The sequence below is a fragment of the Sminthopsis crassicaudata genome, chromosome 3 (genome assembly GCF_048593235.1).
Source record: "Sminthopsis crassicaudata isolate SCR6 chromosome 3, ASM4859323v1, whole genome shotgun sequence".
NCBI classification, from domain to species: domain Eukaryota; kingdom Metazoa; phylum Chordata; class Mammalia; order Dasyuromorphia; family Dasyuridae; genus Sminthopsis; species Sminthopsis crassicaudata.
The window spans coordinates 639,926,672-639,950,259 of record NC_133619.1 but is presented as its reverse complement, the minus strand read 5'-3'; the positions used below and the strand labels follow the sequence as shown (position 1 = coordinate 639,950,259).

At 42.3% G+C, this 23,588-nt stretch overlaps 3 protein-coding genes across 8 annotated transcripts in view; all 3 read left to right on the top strand.

Moving 5' to 3' along the window:
- Positions 1-5,322, top strand: part of LOC141564466 (uncharacterized) — an 85,510-nt gene extending 80,188 nt beyond the window's left edge. For all 3 annotated transcript variants that reach the window (XM_074306980.1, XM_074306982.1, XM_074306981.1), the window contains exon 3: positions 473-5,322. In XM_074306980.1, the coding sequence (XP_074163081.1) occupies positions 473-3,048 (2,576 nt within the window). In that variant the 3' untranslated portion in view covers positions 3,049-5,322. The remainder of the gene's footprint in view (positions 1-472) is intronic.
- The window catches only part of LOC141562595 (uncharacterized), a 173,344-nt gene that overhangs the window by 16,035 nt on the left and 133,721 nt on the right, over positions 1-23,588 (top strand). The window contains exon 2 of the mRNA XM_074302601.1: positions 22,907-22,972. The gene's annotated coding sequence lies outside the window, so the exon portion shown is untranslated. The remainder of the gene's footprint in view (positions 1-22,906; positions 22,973-23,588) is intronic.
- Positions 1-23,588, top strand: part of LOC141564465 (uncharacterized) — a 153,763-nt gene that overhangs the window by 80,110 nt on the left and 50,065 nt on the right. For 2 of the 4 annotated variants that reach the window (XM_074306978.1, XM_074306976.1), the window contains exon 2: positions 22,907-22,972. The exons of the other annotated variants lie outside the window; for them this stretch is intronic. The gene's annotated coding sequence lies outside the window, so the exon portion shown is untranslated. The remainder of the gene's footprint in view (positions 1-22,906; positions 22,973-23,588) is intronic. 4 annotated transcript variants of the gene reach the window in all.

Genomic DNA, 23,588 nt, shown 5'->3' with positions numbered 1-23,588 from the left:
CATTTTTATAGATGAGGCACTGAAACAAATAGAGTAAAATGACTTGCTCAAGGTCACATAGTTAGTAAATATCTGAAGCCAGATTTGAACCCAGGAAGATGAACCTTCCTGATTCCAGGCCCGGTACTCTTTCCATTGTATCGCCCAGCTGCTTTTTTTTTTTTTTTTTACCTCTTTGTTGCAGGTATTAATCTAGTATTTGGAATATCTCCCGTTCCAATCTGACTAGTGGTTATGCTCCATCATCTGTTTTCACATTACATCAACATCACATCAGTCCCTCTCCCATCTCTAGCTCTCCTTTGCCTTTGCTCATTGGCTCCACAGATCATCGCACCAGATTTGGTGGCCCTCAGAACCATGTGACTCTTGCATCTGGGTATGATGTACATGTGCATTACCCCACCCCCAATTTCTTTTCTCCCAGCTCTAAGAACTGGGAACATTCAAACTTTCTATCAATCTTTTTCAGACTTGGAGCCTAGGACTAAAAACAAAGAGGCAACTCCAAAGGAGATCATAATAGGTGAAGAATCCTCCTCATTGGTGAAAGTTCAAAGACTCAAAAGGGCAAACTTTTATTACTCTACGCCTGGGGAATTTGGGGAAGGTGAGAACTTGGAAAAGCATCAGCCAGCAAAACAGGAAAGTGAGGTAAGAATGATTAAACGGCAGAAGATTCCAACTGGAAAGAAATTGTATAAGTGTAAAGAATGTGGCTTCAGTCACAGCTCAACCTTTGTTAATCACAAGAAGATTCACATGGGGAAAAAGCCGTATAAATATAAAGACTATGGGAAAACCTTCCCTCGATTCTCAAGGCTCGCTCTACATAAGAAGATCCATGCTAAAGGAAATGTTTATAAATGTAATGAATGTGGGAAAACATTTACTCAAAATTCAGTTCTTCTTCTACATCAAAGGATGCATACTGGAGAGAAGCCATATAAGTGTGAGGAATGTGGGAAAGCCTTCATGTACAATTCAAGCGTTGCTAAACATCAGAAGATTCATACTGGAGAGAAGCCTTATAAATGTAATGAATGTGGGAAAGCCTTCAGGCAGAGTTCAGATTTTGTTAGGCATCAGAGGATCCATACTAGAGAGAAATCTTTTAAATGTAAAGATTGTGGGAAAGCCTTCTCTAGTTTTCCAAAGGTCCTTCATCATCAGAAGATCCATACTAGAGTGAAGGTTTATAAATGTGATGAATGTGGAAAAGCATTTACTAAAAATTCTGTGCTCCTTTTACATCAAAAGATACATACTGGAGAGAAGCCATATAAATGTGGTGAATGTGGGAAAGCCTTTTTTTATAATTCAGGCCTTGTCAAGCACCAGAAGATCCATACTGAATACAAGCCTTATAAATGTAATGAATGTGGAAAAGCCTTCAGACAGAGCTCAGATGTTGTCAGGCACCAGAGGATCCATACTGGAGAGAAGCCTTTTAAATGCAACGAATGTGGAAGAGCCTTCAGTCAGAGCTCAGACGTTGTTAAGCACCAGAGGATCCATAGTGGAGAGAGGCCTTATAAGTGCAATGAATGTGGGAAAGCCTTTATTCGAAGCTCAAGTCTTACTGCACATCGAATGATTCATACTGGAGAAAAGCCTTATAAATGTGAACAGTGTGGCAAAGGCTTCCCCCAATTATCAAAGCTCACTCAACACCTGAAGATCCATGGCAGAGTGAAAATTTATAAATGTAACCAGTGTGGGAAAAACTTTCCTCAAAAAACAAGCCTTGCTTTGCATCAACAGACTCATAAGAAAGAGAAGAGTTACAAATGTGACGAATGTGGGAAAGCCTTCGCCCAGAGGTCCCACCTAAACCAACATTTGAATACACATACTGGAGAGAAGCCTCATAAATGTAAAGAATGTGGGAAAGGCTTCAGTCATGGTTCAAACCTTATTAAGCACCGAAGGATTCATACTGGAGGGAAACCATATAAATGTGACGAATGTGGGAAAGCCTTCAGTCAAAGCTCGGCCCTTGTTAAGCACCAGAGAATCCATACTGGAGAAAAGCCTTATACGTGTAATGAATGTGGGAAGGCCTTTAGGCAGAGCTCGAATCTTATTTCACATCAAATGATTCACACTGGAGAGAAGCCTTATAAATGTAATGAATGTGGGAAAAGCTTCAGTCACATCTCAGATCTTGTTCGACATCAACGGATTCATACTGGAGAGAAACCTTATAAATGTAACGAATGTGGGAAAGCCTTTAGTCAGAGCTCGGTCCTTGTTAAACACCAGAGGATCCATAGTGGAGAGAAGCCTTATAAATGCAATGAATGTGGAAAAGGCTTTATTCTGAGTTCAAGTCTTATTGCCCATCAAATGATCCATACTGGAGAGAAGCCTTACAAATGTGGCGAGTGTGGGAAAGGCTTCATTGAGAGTTCAGCTCTTATTGTCCATCAGAGGATTCACACTGGAGAGAAGCCTTACACGTGTAATGAGTGTGGAAAAGCCTTCACTCGGAGCTTAAACTTGATTGTACATCAGATGATCCATACTGGAGAGAAGCCATACACGTGTAATGAGTGTGGGAAAACTTTCAGTCATGGATCAGGCCTTGTTAAGCACCAGAGAATTCATACTGGAGAGAATCCTTATAAATGTGAAGAATGTGGGAAAGCCTTCAAGCAGAGCTCCAACCTTATTCGACACCAGAAGATTCACACTGGAGAAAAACCTTTTAAATGTAAGGAATGCGAGAAAGCTTTCACTCAGAGGTTCCACTTAAAAAAACATCTGAATACGCATACTGGAGAGAAGCCTTATAAATGTAAGGAATGTGGGAAAGGCTTCAATCATGATTCAAACCTTATTAAGCATCGAAAGACCCATTCTGGTGGAAAACCATATAAATGTAATGAATGTGGGAAAGCATTCAAAAAGTTATCTGGTGTTTTCAAGCACCAGAACATTCATTCTAAAGAAAAGCCTTATAAATGTAAGGTATGTGAGAAAGCATTTACTCAGAACTCAATCCTGATTAGACATCAGAAGACTCATTCTGAAGAAACAAATTAGCAGCATTGTGAAATCCTTTATTCCAAGATCCTAATGTATATTCAAGGATGCATACTGGAGAAAATAATTTTGAATATAATCAATGCAGGAACCCTTTAATTAATATCCCCAACTTAACACCAGATGATTCATACTTCACCGAACTCTTAGGAAGAAATGAAAATGGTAAAGTCTTGATGGTTCCAGATCTTGTTTAAAACCAGATGATTGATACTGCTGCAAAGCCTTATAATTATGATTATGGGACCTGTTCTATATCATCAGAAAATTCATACCGGAGAGCATCCTTATAAGAGTCAAGAAGCAGGGGACGATGTTCACAAACTTCTCACACTTTATTCACCATCTAGTTCATACTGAGAAAAGAAAAAAAAAAAAAAGCCCAGTGATGAGGGCTGACATTTCTCTGTGGCCTTTAAGGTTGACAAAAAGCTTATTTCTTCTGATCCTTACAACAACCTTGTAAGGTAGGCAGGTACTAGTAGTATTGCCAGTTTCCAGATGACAAAGCCGAGTGACTTGCCTACAGTCCCACAGCCAATATCCAAGGCCAGCCTTGAACTGACATCTAATTTCAGCACTTATCAAAACAGAACAAATGACAACTATATTAAAAGAGCCCGGAGGCTCAAAATTGACACTTTATCATGTTCCTACCAGTCATGGCTCAAATCTCTTTTCTCTACTTCTTTAGCTTCTTTGTACAGTTTCCCTTATTAGATTGTTAACTCCTTGAGGTGAAGACTTATTTTTTTATTTTTTCTTTCTTTGTTTCATTTCCTTGTTCCTTTGTTTCTTAATTTTTCTTTCTTTTTTTCTTTGTTTCTCTCCCACCCCTATTTCCCCTCCATTTCCCCTCCTCCCTCCCTTCCTTCCCTCCTTTCCTCTCCTCCTCTCTCCCCTTTTTTTCCTTTCTTTTCCCCCTTAATACTTTCCACAGAGGACAGTATGTATTAGCTCCTTAATAAATGTTTGTTTAGCTTACCTTTGCATGAATCCCCTATGCCAAACTGTCCCAAACAGGTTATTGAGCATGATCTTAAAATACAATGTCAACATATTAGTGTCTAAATAGTAAGAAGTATGGTGTAGGGTTTACCTGGTAGCCCTTGAGATCACTATCACTCAAACCAAAACAAAACATCATGACAACTGAATACACAAGACTTTTTCATATGTCTGGAGTTGCTGAAAGAATCACAGAGGCTCTGCCTGTTAACACAACTCGTTTGCTTATCCATAGCATGAAAAAGATCTTCAATAAGACTATATTCATTGTTGATATTGTATTGTGTGGAAATTTACTTCTTCATCTCCGTAGAGAGGTATTCTCATTCTTAAGTGTATAATGTCATCTAATAGCCTTATATTCCAAAGAAATTTTTAAAAAAAAGGGGGAAAGGAGACCTTGGACCTTGATGTACCAACTTGTTTATTAGCTTTTTGTTGTTGTGGGACAAACTAGAAACTAAGAGTGTCTCTCTTCCTGTGGGAGAACGGCTGAGCAAATTGTAATCTGTAAATGTAAACAATATTGTTGTGCCATGAGAAATGATGAAATAGAATCTTTTAGAAGAAACTGGGAAGACTTCTATGACTGATGAAGAAAAAATTAAATGGAGCTTGGAGAACAGTTTTTACAATGATAGTATCATTCAGAAAAACAGCATGGACAGACTTTTAAACTGATCAATGCAAAGATCAATTACCAGTTTGGAAAAAAAGAAGAGAAAATATATCATTCAGCTCTTGACAGAGAGGTGGTGATGAACTTGCAATTCAGACAGAGAACTATATTTTGTTTTTGGATGTGACCAATGTGTGTATTGACTTTATCCATGTAGTTGTCTATTGAGGACTTTCTTTTCTGTCTTGTATTTAATTTGCTTGACTAGATTGGGGGGGAGGGGGGGAGGTAGCGGGAACGATGAATTAAAAGTTTTTTTAAAGATGTAATAAAAAATTATATTTGTGTTCTAATATACAGCACTTATTTCAGTACAATATATTGTCCTACAGTGGTATTGTTCTGAATTAAATCCAGGCAATGAACCACACTGCCAAAGAGGGCATCCTCTATCTTGTTACTTTAACAGATGTATTTCAGTACACTATCTTTATGGAGTAGCAGTGATAACTATGTATATTGGAAGGATTTGTTGGGGGAAAAAGTGAAATGCAGAAGCATTTAAAGTGGACGACGTTTGTATTTTGAAGTTACTGTATTTGCAAGGTATATATGATATACAATAAAATTAAAAGGTTTGGCAGAAATATCAGTCAGTAAGCTTTTTTTTTTTTTTTTTTTTTTTTTTTTTTTTTTTTTTTTAAAGCACCTCCTATGTTCCAGGGGCTGTGCTAAATGCTGGGGATACAAAGAGACGTAAAAGATGGTCCTTGTCTTCAAGGAACTTGCACTAATTTAGATCTTTCAGTCAAAATAAAATGAAAGTCAAGCTTAATGGCACACACCTGCAATCCCTGCTTTTGGGCTAGGGGGAAGCTGGCTGGCCCACAAACAGAGTGAGCCCCCCCCCCCCCCCAGAGCAGAGCGCTTCCAAGGAGGGATAACCTGGCCATTCAGGTCTGGCCCGTGAGTGGCCGTTGTCCTTCCAGCCTGGAGGAGACAAGGGGATCCAGTCTCAGAACAAGCAAATAGAACACAAATAGAAATCACAAGAATGTCCCGGTGGGAGTCTGAATGCATCTCTCCCGAGTTCTAGCTGGGTGGCCGTGGGAAAATCTCCTCGCCTCTCTCGTGTTCTGCTTTTTCCTCTGCCATGTGGTGCTTTGGCTGTGCCTGAAGGCCCAGGACTCAGCTGAGTGAAACAGCCCAGCCTGTTCAGCCTCAGGGAGGAACTCAAGGTCCCAGACACCTTCTGAGAAGCCGGCCCAGCAGCCTCTGCCTTAGTGCCAGAGACCATCGAGTCCCGAGAACAGACAGACATCTTTTGTTCCTTCTGAGTCAGACAGCTGCCGCAGCCCACCCTGCAGGAACTCTGGCTTCTCCCATTTACCACAGCAGCCATTCTAGACCTTTTCTTTGCCCTAGCAACCCCTCCCCAATCTTCTTCAGGTAAGACTCCTATCAAAAGGTGGTATTGTGCTAGATCTCTCTGAAAAAGAATGACAGGCGGGATACACGCTGAAGTTCACACGGCATTTTTAAACATTTTCTCTTTAGGGGTAAGTTCAGACAGTCAACAAAACAACTTGCCCCATATGTAGTGTGGCCATTCTGAGGGCTAGATGGAAGCCCCTGTTCCATATTGCTCAGAAGCACTGAGACCACTTTCAGGAGCCCCCTCTTTTCTCCTGCTTCCATCAGACACGCCATTGACATCACCACCATCCCCTGTGCCTGCATCCTTGATTCCGCTTCCTCCTCTCTTTTCCAGCCTGTTGATATTGCCATTGCCCCTCTCTCCTTCAGATCTTTGGTGTCTCCCCAGTTCCTGGGTCCTCCTCCGATGCTTCCTCATTCCCCAAACCCAGCTCACTGGAACCTTCTGTCCCAGCTAGCTGTCACCCTGCTTGGGCAAACCTGTAGAACAGTTCTTCCCTTCTTTGGAGCTTCTGCTTCCTCTCCCATCTCTCCCAGCTTCTTACTCCATCACTAAACTGAAACCATCCTCTTCTAGTTAACGATGATGTTTCAGACTGCCAAGGCCAGAGGTTGCTTCTCCTTCCTTTTCCAATGGACCACCATCCCCTAGATACTTTCCCCTCTCTAGGTTTACAAGTCTCTTGTCCACGTCTTTTTCTCCTACCTTTTTGTCTCTTGTGTAGCATCTTCATTCAAGTCATGACCAATAACTCTGTGTGTCCCCCATGGCTCTTTTCCTGCTTCCATACTAAGTAACTGTGCAGGCTTGTCAGCTCCCAGGAGCTCAGGGATTATCTGTAGGTGGACACTTCCCAGATCTCTGTGCTCGGCCTTGGTCAAAGTGGATATTAGCTTTTTTGTCAGGATGTCAGTAAATGAGTTGTGTGACAGGCACTCTCTAAGGACTGGGAATTCAGAGCTGGCAAACACCATCCTTGCCCACAAACAGCTTACCGTCTGACTGGGCAGACAGTCTGCAAAAAATCCAAAGAGATGCACAAAGGATAATTTGGGGATAACTGCAGCAAAAAGGGATTCGGAAAAGCTTTTTGTAGAAAGTGGGATTGTAGCCAGCACTTGAAGGACACCAAGAGGTGGAGACAAAGAGAGAGAGCTTTCGGGAAAGGGGGATCCTGGGGAAACTCCCTGCTTGGGGAGATGGAGTGTCTTATGTGAGGAGTACTGTTAACTGGTTGGTGGAGGTTGTGCGAGGAGTAAAACGTAAGAAAACTGGAGAAGTAGGACAGGGCCAGCTTATGAAGAGCTTTAAAAGCCAAATGGAGGATTTTATATTAGATTCTTAATGAAACGAGGAGATCCTGGAGTTTAAGAATGGAGGGTGATATGGGATGACCTGTCAGATCTGTGCTTTAGGAAGATGACTTTGATAGGGAGTGGAGAAGGGACTGGACTACGGAAAGCCTTGAGGCAGGATGCTTGCTGTGGCACAGGAGGTGATGAGAGCCCATCCTGGAAGAAAGAGGGAGGAAAGAGCTCACACAGGCTGGCTAATGGAGTTATCAGTGGAGCAGTGAGAGACTGCAGAGTCAGCCATCACCCTGGAGCCTGGAGCCCAGAAGAATGGGGGTGGCCACCCAGTAGTTAGGGGGAGGGGAGGAAAGGATGCTGAGCCAGGTTTGTGCAAGTTGAGTACATCCAGTGGGTAGCTGGAGATTAACAGGGAGCCGGTGGTTGTAGTTCATTCCTTTCAGTTCTGTCCAACTCTTCATGACCCCGTTTGGAGTTTTCTTGGCAAAGATATTAGAGTGCTTTGCCATTGTCTTCTCCAGCTCATTTACAGATGAGGAAACGATTCACTGTGCTTTCTCACTCCCCTGAGAGAAAGTTTAGGGTGGAACAAATAAATCGAAGATTCTTTGGCAAATGGATCTTAAATATGCTAATGGGACCTGTATGGAATTTGGTGGATCCAGGGCAAAACAGCCAGGTCTGACCATCCCACATAAAAAGGCAAGGGGAGGGGAATGGAGCCCAGCCTTGGTAGGACTCTGCGATTCAAAAACTACATCTGGTGAAAGTACAAAGTTAAAGACAATACCCAAGTGCCAACAATTATTGTAAATCCAGTTTCATAAAAAATGCAACCAGAGGCCCCAGAAAAATACGGCTTTTCCCCAACGTTAATATGCCAAGAAGAAATGAAACAAAACTTTCTTGGAAGAATTAGAAGGCAGATAAGTTGCCTTGAAGGAAAGTGGTAAATCCCTGAAGAGAGTAGACCATATAGAAATCACTGATTCCATGAGACAACAAAAAGAATTAGAATACGATTTAAAAAAAAAAACACACTTCTGTATGATGATTAAAATGTAAGATGTGAAATCAAAATCAAAATCCAACTGATTTGGAAATTGGGTCAAGATGATTTAAGGGTTACTGCATTCGCTTAAAACGGGTAGTGTGTTTTAAGAATTCATCCATAAAAACTTCCCAGCTCTATTAAAGAGGGCAAAAAGGACTATGGAAGGAATTCACCAATTGAAGGAAATTGCTCCTGAAAGAAAAAAGGAAAAGGTACTTGGTAAATCTGCCTATCTTCTCCCAGTCTCAAGACTGCACTGAGACTGAGCCAGTTAGCACGGATACACAGGCAGTATTTGGTGGCTGTTAGTTTCTTACTAAGTGCTAAGCAATATGTAACGTGCGGTTGTCTCCAGAAGCTGCCGATCGCTCTCTGGGAGGAGATCTGCTGTGTCAACTCAAATCTCTCGGACAGATTCTTCTTCCTGTAGAGAACCTTTGTCTCCAGACAGTTGTCATTAACTCTCATCCAGAGAAGTGACTTCCCTTCCTGCAGAGAGCTGCCTCAAGTCTGGTCTAAAGCAGAGACTCCCTTTTTCCTCCAGAGCTGCCCTCTTTATCCTCCCAGAGAATGGGCGTGGGATAATGCAAGGGCTTCTGGGAAGAATTACTTCAACCAATGAACTTACTCCTCCTAAGCATGCAAGCTCTTCCCCAGGAAAGGCCGGAACTAGAGAATTGTCAAGTACCGACTTAGCACTAGTAAGAACCTAATATCTCATTATCTCATTAGCACTTAGTAAGAATCTAACAGGTGGCAAAGGAGATCATGTTGAATCCTAAAAGTCATCCAGATGGGTAACCTGTCCTCCTCATCTCAGGGCTTTGTACCAGATCTTGGGGCTCAGCCCTGGAACAGGAGCTTTAATTGCTCCTCGCTACTGATGTCATTGTACAAACCCCGTGGCTTTTAGATTTCCAATCGACTAAAAGTAATGTTCAATATTGTTTTAAAATTTTGGGAGGGGCTTGTTTGACTGTCTTCCAATCTGTTCTGTGTTTAGAGGTATGAAGCTAAGAGATTGGCTGACTTTATAGTCAGTGGATCTTCCATAATAAAGAGATGCATAACTAGGAGGAAGGAGAGCCTAAGGATACATACCCTCTTGCAAAGAGATTTTCCCAGTCATGTTGGAGTGCTGGACCAAAACTGATTCATGAGCCCTCCTTTCTGAGAATGACTCTCGGGATCAGTGGATCAGGTTCTCTGTAAGAAGGAGGCAGCAAAATCAGGCTCCTGTTTTGTGAACTCTGCTGAGGGGTCCTCCATTCTGCAGGCAAAGACAGTTTTGAGGGGTTCAACTTGGGAAAAGATGGGCAAAGCTCAGACTGGACATACAGAAGTCTCTGTTACTGAAAACATTTCTATCTCACCCAGTGGACAGATGAAATGTTCCAAGTCTTTCTCAAAATTACTTGACTGATTTTATTTTTTTATCGTTATTTTGATAAGGAAGCTTGTTTAAATTAGGAGCACACTCAATAGATTTTTGGCTATGTTGAATGAACGAATGTTGGACTTTTTTATATTGTCTTTGTGGATTTGTATTTGCTAAGAAGGTGCTCAGGCCATAAGTAGAACTTCTTTTCAGTACTTCCTAAAGAGGGGAGAAAAGAGCCCTTTGCAGCTTGAACTTCTGCATTTTCAGTGTGTAAGAATCTTCTAGGATATTATTGTTTTCTTAACTTTTCTTTACATCTTGCATCAGAAAAGACTAATAAACTAATCTGGAAAAAAGCAGAATTCCATTATAAGAGTTTGGTTTGCCCAATCCCAGTCAGCTTTTCTAGGTGATTGCCCAACTTCGGCAGCCAGGTGCTGCCACGGTAGAGAGAGTCCTGGACTTGGAGTCAGAAAGACTCATCTTCCTCTGGCTTCAGATAATTAGTGACATTTCATCCAGTTTGACTCAATTCTTCATCAATAAAATGGGCCCAAGAAGAAAATGGCAAACCACTCCAGTATTTTTGTCAAGAAAACCACAAATGGGATCATGAAAAGTTGGATATGACTGAAACTAAGAAGCAAGGGCTCATGGGAAATGTAATGTACCAGGTTCTTTGCAAGATCTTGATTATGAAACTAAATTGGAAATGTTTTACAGGACAAAAGGAGAGACTCTGCAAGCCAGGCATTTTCAGCTCTGAACAATGAAAAGAAAGCTTTGCACTGAAATGCAAGGATGCATAAGAACATTGTGCTGATTTTTGAAAAGAAATTTAGTAGATTGAAAGGGCCCTGGGTATTTTCATGGCCTTAATCCCATGCCTGGAATTCTCATTTCTGCTTCCTGGCTTTCCTGGCCTCCTTCAGGTCCTCTGCAAATTGCCCGGCTTCTTCAAGCCTTTACCTCTCAAAATTCCTCTCCTCTGAGCTTATCTCCAATTTTCCCTGGCTTTATCTTGCTTGTGCCTCATTGTTTTCCTGTTCTCTCCCCTGTATGACTGTGAGCTTTTTAAGGGAGTTTGCATTTAAGATTTCCCAGTCTAGGAAGAAAGCATCCCTGTGTGAAAGGTGAGGTTTGTTGGCCTGAGAAAATTAATGGAAATATGAGGGGCTCTGGAGGGGATGGTGGGTCCTTTTTAAGGAAAATTAACTTTTCATTATTGAGTTTATTCAAGTCAAGTCACTTGACTCATTGAGTTTATTTGCATTTGGTCTAATCCGTGGGATGGGATCCCAATTTTTCTTGTTCACTCAGTCACGTTTGACTTGGGGTTTTCTTAGCAGACACTGTCCTTTCCTTCTCTAGCTTATATTACTTAAGAGGCAGTTGAGGCAAAACAGGGTGAAGTGACTTGCCCAGGTTCACACAGTAGATGAAGAGTCGAATTTGAACTTTTGGACCTGGCGCTCTCTCCACTGTCACCTAGGTGTCTCACGAGGTCGATTAATAATTAGAGACAATTGTTATGTTTAGGGTGGTGGGTCTCTGCTCTGAAGGGTAACTGCCGCCACCATTCCTTTTTAATTGGGAGAGCAAATCAAAGTTTCTAGACTGCTCTTGGAGAGTCACTGAATGGCCTGCTTTTTCTGGATCCATTTATTTGGAATAAGGTTACCGAAGGGACAGGTGTGGTCCCACCTCTGGGGCAGCAAAGCCTACCTGCTCAAGGGAGGGCCAAAGGAACTGGAGAATCAAATGCGTGGGACAGGAGTTTGGCCTTGTCAGAGAGAGGGAATGGTTTTTGGAGGCAGAGGGAGTTGTCAAATAAGATTTCCCAGTCTAGGAAGGAAGCGTCCCTGCGAGAAAGGTGAGGTTCAGTGGTTGGAGAAAGTTAATGGAAAATAGGAGGAGCTCTGGAGGGGATGGTGGGCCATTTTTAAGGAAAATTAACTTTTCATTATTGAGTTTATTTTGAGTCAAATCACTTGACTTGTTGAGTTTATCTGCATTTGGTCTAATCCATGGCCAGAAACTGGGGTGGAATCTCCTTGAGATAGTGGTCCAGCTTTTCTGATTCCTTTCTGGCCTCACTTCTTCCTTTTGGAAGTTAATTCTTCCTTTTGGAAGGAAACAAGAACTTTCTGAGCACTGATCTTAGTCAAAAGTTCGAAAGGCTTGTGTCAGACATCGCCTGTCAGGGCAGACCCTCTGCTTGTCTGAGCCCTGAGAAGGCAATGATTTAGGTAGAAAAGGCCAGCAGGAGACAGGCCCAGAAGGACTCAGTGACCAGGGCCCGGATCTGATTCTTTTTGTGGTTCTCCTAAATTCCTCTCTTAGGCTTAGAGTTCTCCAGGGGAAACTCCCAGAACCCTAGGAAAAATATGTATTCTTTCTTTTTTTTCCTTTAACTTTTAAAAACTTAAAAGAAAATAAAAAATGAAATAGAAAAAGAAAAAATTGTCATGACTCTGAGCATGTCTTATATAAAAATGAATTTTTATTTATTCATATCCATACATATATACACATGTATGCATAAACATATATACACACATATATGCTCATTATCTCATTTTTTATTCTTTCTAACTCTTCTCCTTTCTACCTACTATCTTGCCTTGCTATTACTAATCCCTCCCAGAATCCCCTCCCCTTCTTTCCCTCTCTCTTTATCCCTTTCCTATTAATCGACACATCTTACCTATACCCTCTTTTATGCCCTGTCTTATCCTATTCCCCTTCCTCTCTTGTTTCCTTATAGATATTGGAGGCTGCTGTATTCTTCTTCATATATAGCTATAGTGTTTCTTCTTTAACCCATTCCCCATGTGAATGGGATTTCAGAACTACCAGCCCTCCTCTCCAATCTGATTCCCTTCTATTGGTTCTTGCTATCGTACCTCATTCATATAAGCGTAATTGTTATTTTTACCTTTTCCAAATGGTTTTAATTTTTAGAATTACATTGTACTCAACTCTACCCAATCTTTCTTTTGGACTACTCAAATACTAATGATAATCTTAGACATATGTTTTAAATTTCCACAGATAAAACAAGCATTTTGTTTTTATTGAATCCCTTGAAATTAGTCTTGGATGTTGGCTCTTAAATGTTAAATTTTCTATTGAAAATTTGCAACAAAATCGTGAAACTGACAGTTCATAGAATAGCTACCTTTTTTTTCATTCAAATTTATACTTAATTATGCTGGATATAATATTTTTGGTCACACACCAATTTTTTTAAAATTTTTGATATGATAATGTCTCAGTTTTTGAAAAATCTTTTATTATAGCTAGTGATAGGTCTTATGTGGCTCTAATTGTAATTCCAGCATATCTGAATTTTTTGTTATTGTTGCTTATAAAGTTTTGTCTTTGATCTGGAGGTTTTGAAATTTAGCCATGATATTCCTGTATGTTTTCCTTGAAGGATCTCTTTCAGGTGGTGATCAGTGTTTTTTTTTCCCCGTTTCTACTTTCTGCTCTTGTTCTATCACTTCAGGACTATTTCCTTTGATTATTTCTTGTATTATTGTGTCTAGATTCATTTTTCTTTTTTTTTTTTTTGGCCATAGCTTTCAGGTTCTCTTCTTGATCTGTTCTTCAGATCTTGTTTTTCTTATGTGATCTCATATTCTCTTCTATTTTTTCATTCCTTATATTTTGTTTTATTATTTCTTGGTCCCCAAGCCCAATTCTAATTCTCAGAGAGTCATTCTTCCTTAAAACTCTGGATCTCCATTTCTAGTTGGTTGACTTTATTTTGTATTTTCAAAATTGACTTACTAGTGGGTTTTTCCATGAGATCCTCTTCTTGTTTCCTCCTGTGCTTTAAAACTTTAGTGACGTATTTTTTTCTTTTTCTTTCTTTTACCACTTACTTAGCTATGTCCTCCAAGAGGCTATCTTCCTCTTTGCTCAGGCCTTCCCCCCCTTTTTTTTCTTGTTTCCTGCAAATAGGCCCCAAATTCCCCTTTCAGAAAACTTCACGATATCATCCATCACTTATCCTAGTTGTCTCTTCCCCTTTTTAGTCAGATTCCTTGCAAAATCATCCCCACTTTGAGTGCATGTCCTCTCCTTTCATTCCCTTATGGACATCCCCTGTGCTAAACAGGACTCATAGTAGCAACAAGGAAGGAAACATGATGGCTGAGAGTCTCAGAAGTCCAAAAAGGCCTGCAGGGTCTATCCCCAAATGCAAATGGTTCAGAGGAGGACCTCAGGTCCTAATTCAGAAATTGTGGAGAGCAGAGAAAATGTCCAGTTCTCCCTTTTATTGCTCACAAGACTGGAAGTACAGGGTGGCCTGTTGAGAACACTTTCCCCATGTTCATTACGTATATAAGGTTCTTTCCAGAGTGTGTCCTCTGGTGTGGGATCAGAAGGAACTTTCAATCAAATACTTGCCATTTCTCATGATTTGTACAAAGCTTCTCTCCAGCATGAATCCCTCTGGTGCTTCTGAGCCCTGAGTGAAGGCTTTCCCACATTCGTTACGTTTATGAGGCCTCTCTTTTTTATTACTACTTTGAATAAAACTTGAATTGAGAGTAAATACTTGCCTATAGTCACTGCATTTTTAAGACTTTTTAAAGGTATGGATTTTCTGTTGTAAGCTTGGACCACTGGTTCACGTTTTTCCCATATTTTTAAGATATGAATTTTGCTTTCATTTTGAACTTCTAATGTTTATTCATTTCTCCCGCTTCACTCTCCTGCTTTATCTGCTAACTCATTCTTTGGCTCTTACTTTTCTCATATTCCCCATCAGAAATGGAGTAACAATTTTTTTAGTGTTTTTTTGGGGGGGAGGGAGTGGTTCAATTTGGACTCCATGGGATGATTGTTCTCCCAGGGTGTTCTCTGATGGAGTTGACTTTGGTCTCAGCTGATCTGTAAGTTACTCACATAAAATATGAGAGTGTCCTATTTTCTGAGTCTTGGAAGAGGAAACTGGAACTAAGCTGGTGGGACTGGAAAGGATTTTGAGAAAAAGCTCTCAGACATGGTCTGGCTTTGGACACAATAGTTAAAAGAAGGAAGAATGAGAAGGTAGGTAAGGGATCATCGTGGGAACACAGGGGGTGAGGGAGACTACCTATCTGGGAATACTGGAATGGGAGGTGTAAAGAACAGCAGGTCAGAAGATCGCCACCCTGATGTTTGATTCATGACTCATAACAAAACTGATAGAGGAGTTGGAGGGAATAGAAGACCCCCTGTTTTTTACTTTAAGTAACTGGAAGAAATATCCACTCATGCAGAAAAAAAAGAGTAGGTCATTGAAGCATTTTTTTTTAAAAAGGAAGGAAATAAAATCTTAGTGGAAACACAAAGTAGCCCATTTTGCAGAATACATGTTGATTTTATTATAAATATGTTAAAGGGAAATGGTTGTTGAATCGCTTAATCTTATTTGGGGATTGGTGGTTCTAAGGAAAGTCTTTTGTTCTTTCTATTTGAAATCAGGAACAATCCCAACTCTTTAACTTTGGGGTATCTCAGGAAGGGAAATTTGGAGAGGTGGGAGAGACTAATGGATGTCAGTCCTTATAGAGAATTCAATAATATGAGTATCTGTACTTTTATAGTGAAGAGATCAACCAGTGAAAAGTGTGCAAAATAAAATATCACTTCCTTGTGAGCTAACAATCATAGGGGGAAAACCTGTCAATTTAAAAAAATGCCATCTCTCCTTAGTTCCCCATGGTCTAGGGCAGTGGTCCTCAAACTTTTTAAACAGGGGGCCAGTTCACTGTCCCTCAGACTGTGGGAGGACCAGACTATAGTAAAAACAAAAGCTCACACTCTGTCTCCGCCCCCTCAGCCCATTTGCCATAACCCAGCGGGCCATGTCCTGGGCACAGAATCTTTCTAGGGGCCCAGTTCAATCCCAGTTGGGCCCCCACAAAGCCTATTTGTTCAGGCCTCAGCTTGGTGATGAGGAGATTGGGGCCCCAGGCCTGTGGGAGAAGGGGCCCAGAGCTGGTGAGTGAGGGGGAGAAGCGAGATCGAGCCTCTTTGGACCTTCTCTGAAGCTTTTATCTGTGCCCTTCGAAGTCTTCAGGCCCCTGCGGCCTCCCTCTGCATTCTGCTGTTGCTTTGGGTGTTCCTGGCTAGCCCACTTGAGAGAGAAGATGCTTGTTGCTAAGCCCATTCCAAACTATTCCCACTCCACTGGGGGAAAGACTGGGAAGAAACCGAAATGAGCGGCTCTGACAGTGTCCCTCGTGCACTACCTGTCCACATCTTAGAGACTTTGGGGAGCTTCCCCTTGGGGGAGATGCAGGATTCTCCCAGGAGAGAGCCCCTTCTCTATATTGTCTGGTACAGTTGGTTGGAAACGAGTAAAGCCTTAATGTATAAAGTTTGGGGTCCTGCTTACTCTTCTCTGCAGTTAATGAAAATCCTGACCGAGTATAGTGTAAACCTCAAAACTACATCCCAACAATAACTCTATTTAAGAAAGCTGAGGATTATGTCCAGGATTGATAGAGGAAATAAAGAAAAGGGGATGAGGTCCTCCTGCAGGAAGAGGGCCTTCAGTTATATCCTGAAATACATCATTAGTTGCTTCCCCAACACCCCCAATCCTAGATGCCTTTGCCTCCATGGGGAGCTCTTTACTTTGTGGTCTCATTTTCCCCAACTCCATTAGGAGGATCGACCTAGATGAGCCAGTGGATTCTTAGGAGCTCCAGGTCCTTGTATCATCACTTCCCTGGGGCTTACCTCCATCATCTGTAAAAGGAATGACTTAGAATAAATGATTTTATTCTAAATTATGAAGGACTGGGAAAAAATGATGGGAGAAAGAAGCCATTCTGTGTCAGACCTGCAGTGTAAGACTCCATGACATGGAGGTCAAGATTGGAAGGGACCTCCTAAGTCATGTAGGATGAAGTGATGCCCCAGAAAGGGGAATGGTTACAAGATAAAGAACATTTACTACAATACATAATGGTTTTAAGACCATTAAATATGAGCAGGAGCACTAGGCTCCATAATAAGTTAAGTGGTTTAGACTGGCTAAGAGTTAGAGAAATGATTTCATTATATCTCTTCATTTTACTGAAGAGGCACATTGGTGCTCAGGAAGGAGGAAGGGGCTCATTAGCCAAGGTCACCCAGGAACTGGCATTCTTTTTGTTTTGCTTTTGGGAGGCAATAAGGAATAACTTCAGGGCTAGCGTCGTTTCCACTCTGTCACATAGATGTCCCAGAGTTGGCCTGGTGTTTTGATCCCCAAATCTCATGTTCTTTCCAGTGCATCACGCGTGGCTTCCAACAAGTAGAATTCATGGCCTTAGATTGAGCAAGAGTCAGCAGTCGGTAGAGCACGGGACTCTTAATCCCAGGGTTGTGGTTTTGAGCCCCACATTGGGCGCCAAATTGTAATGTCCTGTCGTCTCTCAATTGTAATCCTCCTCTGGGAGGAGGTTTCTTTTCTGTAGAATCCTTTTCTCTGTGAGCAGGTTTCTTGGGAGGCTTCTGGAACCTTCCCCTCCAAAAGTGTGGGATTGCTGGACTTGTGCATCCACGGGACGTCTTCTCTTTGACTCAATCCAGACTGCTCTCTAGACTCAATGTTGCCTCTTTTTATCCTCCCAGAGAATGGGCTTGTGGGTATTGCAGGGGCTTGTGGGAAGTCCTTCAACCAATGAACTTGCTTCTTTAAAGTATTCCTTTCAAAGGTGAAAATTCCCTTAAAGGTTTGAACTAAAGGTGAGAATTCTGAGCTAGAGAATTGTTAAGAACCAACTTAGCACTTAGTAAGAACCTAACAGGACACCATGGGTGAGAAGCTGACCACAGAAATTAAGAGACAGGGGGTCACCCATGTGCACCTGCACCTGGATCAGCATCCTCTTTGTGTCTCTCTCCCACAAGTAGCCATTCACCCCTAGTTTGCAGACTCAGCCCTTTGACCCCACTTTAGCCCACCAGGGCCAACCCCTCAGAGCTGGAAGGGACTTCAAAGCCCTCGGGTCCATCCTTTACCAGGAGAGGATTCCTCACTCTGGGAGTCCTGACAGGCAGGCATATCACCCTTCCCCCCAGCTCAATGTCCAGGTGCTGACCTACAGAGGAGCCAAGACTCGGGTAAGGGAAAGAGGGACTTACTTTCTTCTGGAGAGAATCCTTTTCATTATCAGAAAGAAGTGCTCGGTGAGGTACAGGCCTCCAGACTTCCCATGGCCTTTCCAGGGCTTCCAAGAGCTTCAAGGCTCCCAGGGCCTCTCCAAGGCTCCCACAAGCTTCAAGCCTTCCAAGGCTCCCAAGGGCTTCTCATTCATACAGACACGAAGAGGCCCAGAGGAGCACAAAACTCATCTTTCCTGACCAACACACGGCTCACGAGGTACTTTTCTGGCAGCTGAATCCATCAAGAAGCATCATTAGTCCCTCACTAAGGCTCTGTCACCTGGAATAAAGAAGTCGGCCTCCTGATGGGCCTGGCCACTTCCCGGCTTCCCTTCTCAGAAAGTGGCCACCTCACTCCTCCTCCAGAGGGGCTGGGCACTTTTGGCGTTCAGCTCTGGTTTTGACCTTAGAGCCCATCACATTCTCTCCCTTCACCCTCTTTGCATGGTTTCTCGTTACTCCCTTCCCACATGTTGTTCCATTCCCCCTCTATCCCACATTCTTTCCTGCATTCATGCCCTTGAGTAGGCTACCTGTTTTCCGTGCCTAGAATAATTTGTCCTAGTCCAACTCTTCAACTCACCATTTAATTCTTCATTAGTTCCCAAAAGATTCATTTAATGTTTCTATTTATCTGTAAAGTTTTTATGACCTGATGTGGTCGGATACAGAAATTCTTATACTCATTAGGAAACGAGGGAAAAGGGTAAAGAGAAAAGCAGGGATGATTAAAGGGGAGGTTAGATTAGAAGAGTAGTTGTCTGAAACAAAAACTCTTGAAGAGGAATAGGATTAAAAAGACAAGGACAAATATAAAACAATCAGAAATGAGGGCATGTGACTAAATGATCTCTAATGACTTTAAGAGATGTCAACCATTGAATCATAAATGCTAGTTCTACTAATTTTTTTCACATTCAAGGTGTTAAGATTGCCAAATCTTATTATTTTATCCATCTTAGTCTTCTATACTAGTAAAACTCTTTCCCTGCTCAAGAGTTTGTTTTACTTCTGATCACTGCATCCCCTTATAACCATCCCCTCTTTCCTCTTAACTCCTTTCCTTCCTATTAAATAAGATGAATTTCTGTACTCAACTTTGTTTAAAGATATTTTTTCCTTCTTGAACCAGTTTAGATGAAAGGGACATTCAAGTGTTCTTCCTTCTTCTCCCCCTCTCCCCACAATATATAAATTCTTCCTGTCCTGGGGTCACATTGGTTTTTTTGAGATAATTTCTCCCATTGTTGTTCTTCCTTCCCCCTTGTCTTAGGGCATCCTTATTCTTCATCCTTTCATTCTTTTATAATAATCTTTACATGATAAAATTATACCCAATACCCTCTTCTCCTGTCCTTGATGACACAGTTCTTAGGAATTATATTAATTTCTTCCCATATAGGAATATCAACAGTTTAACCTTTTAAGTCCCTCATGATTTCTTATTCATCTTACCATTTTACTTGTTCATGTTACCATGTTACCAGTCCTGCTTCTTTACTTCTTCTAAGTCTTGTATTTTAATTTCCTATTTAGCTCTAGTATCTTTATTAGGAATGCTTGAAAGACTTTTGTTCCATTAAATGCCTTTTTTTCTTGTAAGATTATATTTAGTTTTGATGTGTAGGTTATTCTTGCTTGTAATGCTCATTTCTTTGCCTTGTGTAATATATTCTAGGGCCTCCACTCCTTTTTTTTAAGTAGTTGCTAAATCTTAGTGATTCTTATTGTGGTTCCACAATATTTAATGGTTTCTTTCTGGCTAATTTCAGTATTTTCTTCTTGGCCTGGCTTCAGAGGTTTGGCTCTAATATTCCTGGGGAAATTTTCATTTTTGTGTTCTTTTTCAGGAGACATCTTATAAATTTGTGTTATGTCCTCTTGTGATATTCAGGCAATTTTCTTTTATGTGTTCTTGAAAAAATTATGTCTAGGCTCTTTTTTTATTCATGGCTTTTAGGTAGTCCAGTGATTCTTAAGTTACCTCTCTCTGAAGTGTTTTCCACAAGATATTTTTTTCTTCTTCACTTTTTCCACTTTATTGTTTCTTGATGTCTCATGGAATCATCAGCTTCCACTTGACCAATTCTGATTTTTAAGGAGTTATTTTTTTTAGTGAAGTTTTTATACCTCTTTTACCAATTGGAGCTATTTTCTTCAGTTATTTTTTGTGATCTCTTTTGCGGAGCTGATAATTTTCTTTTAAAATTTTTCTTGCATGGCTCTCATTTCTTTTCTCAATTTTTCCTCTACTAGTCTTATTTAATGTTTATCCCAGTCTGAGAATCTGTGAGTTTTCAGTAGTATTTTATTTTTCCAAATACTTGCAAAGATAGTTTTCAACATTCACCTTTGAAAAACTTTGTGTTCCAGATTTCTCTCTCTCCCCATCCAATTTTCCCCAAAAACCAAGCAATCTGGTATAGGTTAAATGTGTACAATATTTCTAGAGCTAAATCGGTGAGTTTCCAATAATTGCACCAATGTGGTATAATCAGAGAAAAAAAGTCTGATCACTGCCTTGTTGAAAATTTCTGATCTAGTTTGTTTCTGTAGCTTATTTCTAGATTCTGTCACAGTTAGCCTGCTAGTTCTGTTGGATCAGAGTGACTGAAGTTCTGGCTTCCCCTTGGTCTTGACCTCCTGCCCAGGTTTATTCCACTGAAGACTTAATGTGCTAGTCTAAAGGTTAGAAGGGAGCCTCTCTCAATTTTGGGGCTCAGGGCTATGCAGTTATGATTGTGAAACTTATCCCTTGTTCCTGACACAGATAGAGAGCCCTGAGGCTGCTCTTATCTTCCATAAAATGGCATCCTGGAACTGGGTGATGGTGGACAGCACTTCCAGATGGCACCCAGACCTGCTTCTTTACCCAGAAGGCCCCTGGGACTTCTTTTTGACCAGGAGTTGAGGAGTACTGGGCTGCTCTCCACTATTGTTTCTGCTACCCCAGCACTACTTCCCCCACCTGTAGTGGAAGCTTCTCTGTTGCTGCTGAATATCTAACTTATAGATTCATTTGTTCCCATGCCCTAGAAACACGGTGTCCAAGCAAGGTCTTCCTTCTGGGTGGTTCAGTAGTCACTGATGGGGTGGATGGTGGTTTTCTTGGAATATTTTCATTCTGAATGAAAATCCATCAGTCCCAGATTCCACAACTGAAAGACATCAATTGAAAAGTTTCTATGTCCTGGTTTTCTGTCTTTGAGAAAGGGAAGTGGGGATGAGATAAAGGAACTAAAATTAAAGTGCAGAAAAAGCCAGCCCAGGGTTGAGTACATGTGAAGTCAGGAGAGTCTCAATGAGGGGGCCCTGGGAGGTGTCGGGGGGAGTGTATGGGTCTAAATTGAGCTCGAGAGAAAAACTGTGTGGGAAGATTGGCAGGTGATAGAAGCAGAACGCTATGGGGGCATCTGGTGGATGGTGACCGCTAATAAAAGACCCAAAGCACAAAGGATGGAGAGAAGAGGGAATAGCCAAAGGAGAATGGGGATCGGGGCAAATCCTCGGAAATGAGCGTCCCAGAAGGCAGTGGCGTCTCCTCCCAGGTCCACAGAATTGGGTTCAAATTGCTGGACCATGACTTATTTTTGGTGACCTTTTATAAATCCCTTGATCTTTTTTGGTTTAACTATAAAGTGACAGTTTTTTTTGTCTGCAGATACTTTATGTCTTTATGTGACACTTTATGTTCCCAGATCGCTCTTATCTAGAGTTTCTCATGTGCAAAATGAGAATATTTATTGGACTCGAATCTGTTTCTTTGCAGTTTAGTCTATGAAGAGTTAATTATAATTGAAAAAACAACCCATATCTGACATTTTTGTAGGGGTTTAAATTCCATCAGGTGTTTTCCATCTTGTAGTCCGAACGACCCGGGGGTGAGGGTTCTGTGAGAGATGTTTTACAGATGAGAAATGGGGTGAGTTTGCTCGGGGCAAAGGGTGGGTAAGTATGTGTTCTGAGAGGAAAGCGGGATTCTGGACAGGAGAGGGAGATGGAAGTCATCTTGTTCCCTGGAGAAGGAAGGAGAGCGGGCCAGACTGGGGGTGATGGCCCTGGGGGTACTGAGAGATGGCAAAATTGGGGGTCAGGACTAAGGCTGATAAACAGGCCGAGGCCTAGCAGCAGAACCTCAGAAAAGGGAGCCTTTGCAGTCTGCCTCTCCATTTAAAAGAGGCTGCCCCTTGTTCCTGGAATTTGGCATTGCATCTCCACCCTCCACCCCTTTGTCCACACTGCTCCCATGTCGTTAGGTGCCCCCTGCTGGGATTCCTCCCTTCCCTTCTTGTCTCTGTTCTATGGGTTGGGTGAGAGAGGGTGGCCGGACCACTGGACGTGGGATGGGGCGCAGCCGGGCTCAATTTCAGCTTAGACACTGGGAGCCTAGTCCTGTGGCCCAGGCTCCCAGTGTTTGTTTTCTGCAAAATGGGAGAATGGCTTTGTAGAAGTTCTCTCACAGTTAACTCATGAGCATCCGTGGGGATTGTCCAGAAGATGGAGGAGACCCGCCCCTCTGTGGGGGGTGAGGGAAGGAGGGGCAGAAAAGGGAGTGGTAAAAATAATCTGAGAGGTTGGGATGGCAGGGAGTGACCGCCTGAGGAACAATGGGACCAGAAGCCCAAGTGGATGGAATAATAATGACGCTGTTTGGCGATTGCCCACTGCCCGTTCCTCTTGTATGGGGCTCGTTTGTCATTTGCTGCTGTCTCTCCATGGGAGTGTAAGATTGTTGAGGGCGAGAATCTTCCTATTCCCTTTCATACACCCCCAGGATTAGCGCTGTGCTCGCTGGAGCTGTCAGTCTTTATTGACTAGTTGATATTGAGTATCTTGCGTAGCCAACTGGAAAATGTTTGTTGACTTGTCGCATCTCGTTTGGGCATTGCAGGTCCGGAGAGACAGACGCTTTGAACTCCTTCCCTTTGAAAGCAGTAGTGACCTCCTCTTCAGTCTTGTGAGTTATCTCTGCAGCACTCCCCTAGGCCCGAGAGGGCGAGGTCTGGGCCCAGAGGGAGGGGAAGGTGGCGGAATGGACTCTGGAGTCCTCTCTGGAGGGGGCTCAGCACGCAGGGCTCAGAGACAGGGCTGGGAGTCTGCTGAGGAGGTGGGACCGGGGTCCCTCCAGCTCTTGATGGGAACCAGGCCCCTGAAAACTCAGGCTTCTCACCCGCTGGTATAGAAAGGAGGCTGTGGAGGCCGGGCCCTCAGAGTTCTGGGGTCCCATGGAGTCCAGAGCCAGAAGTAAGTTCTTCCTAAAGGGGACTCCCCACCCCTGCCAGGCCCAGGAAGCTCAGCCCAAAGACGTCAGACCCGCCCTTTCTGGCTGGCCCCCGACGGGCCAGGCTCTTCCCTCTGGTGGCCAGGGTCTCCCGTAGGGCTGAACTCCTTCCCCATAGACAGATTTCAGGCTCTGAAGTGGAGTGGCCCACCCTCCAAAGTTGCAGTCTAATTCCAGGCTGGGTGTGGGCTTACAAATCTGTCTTGGTATTGGAGAGATTTCTCTAGGATTAGTGTTCAGCTTCTCAGGAAAGAGAATTATCTTCTTCTGAAGGGGTGCTGGTGCTAGTCAA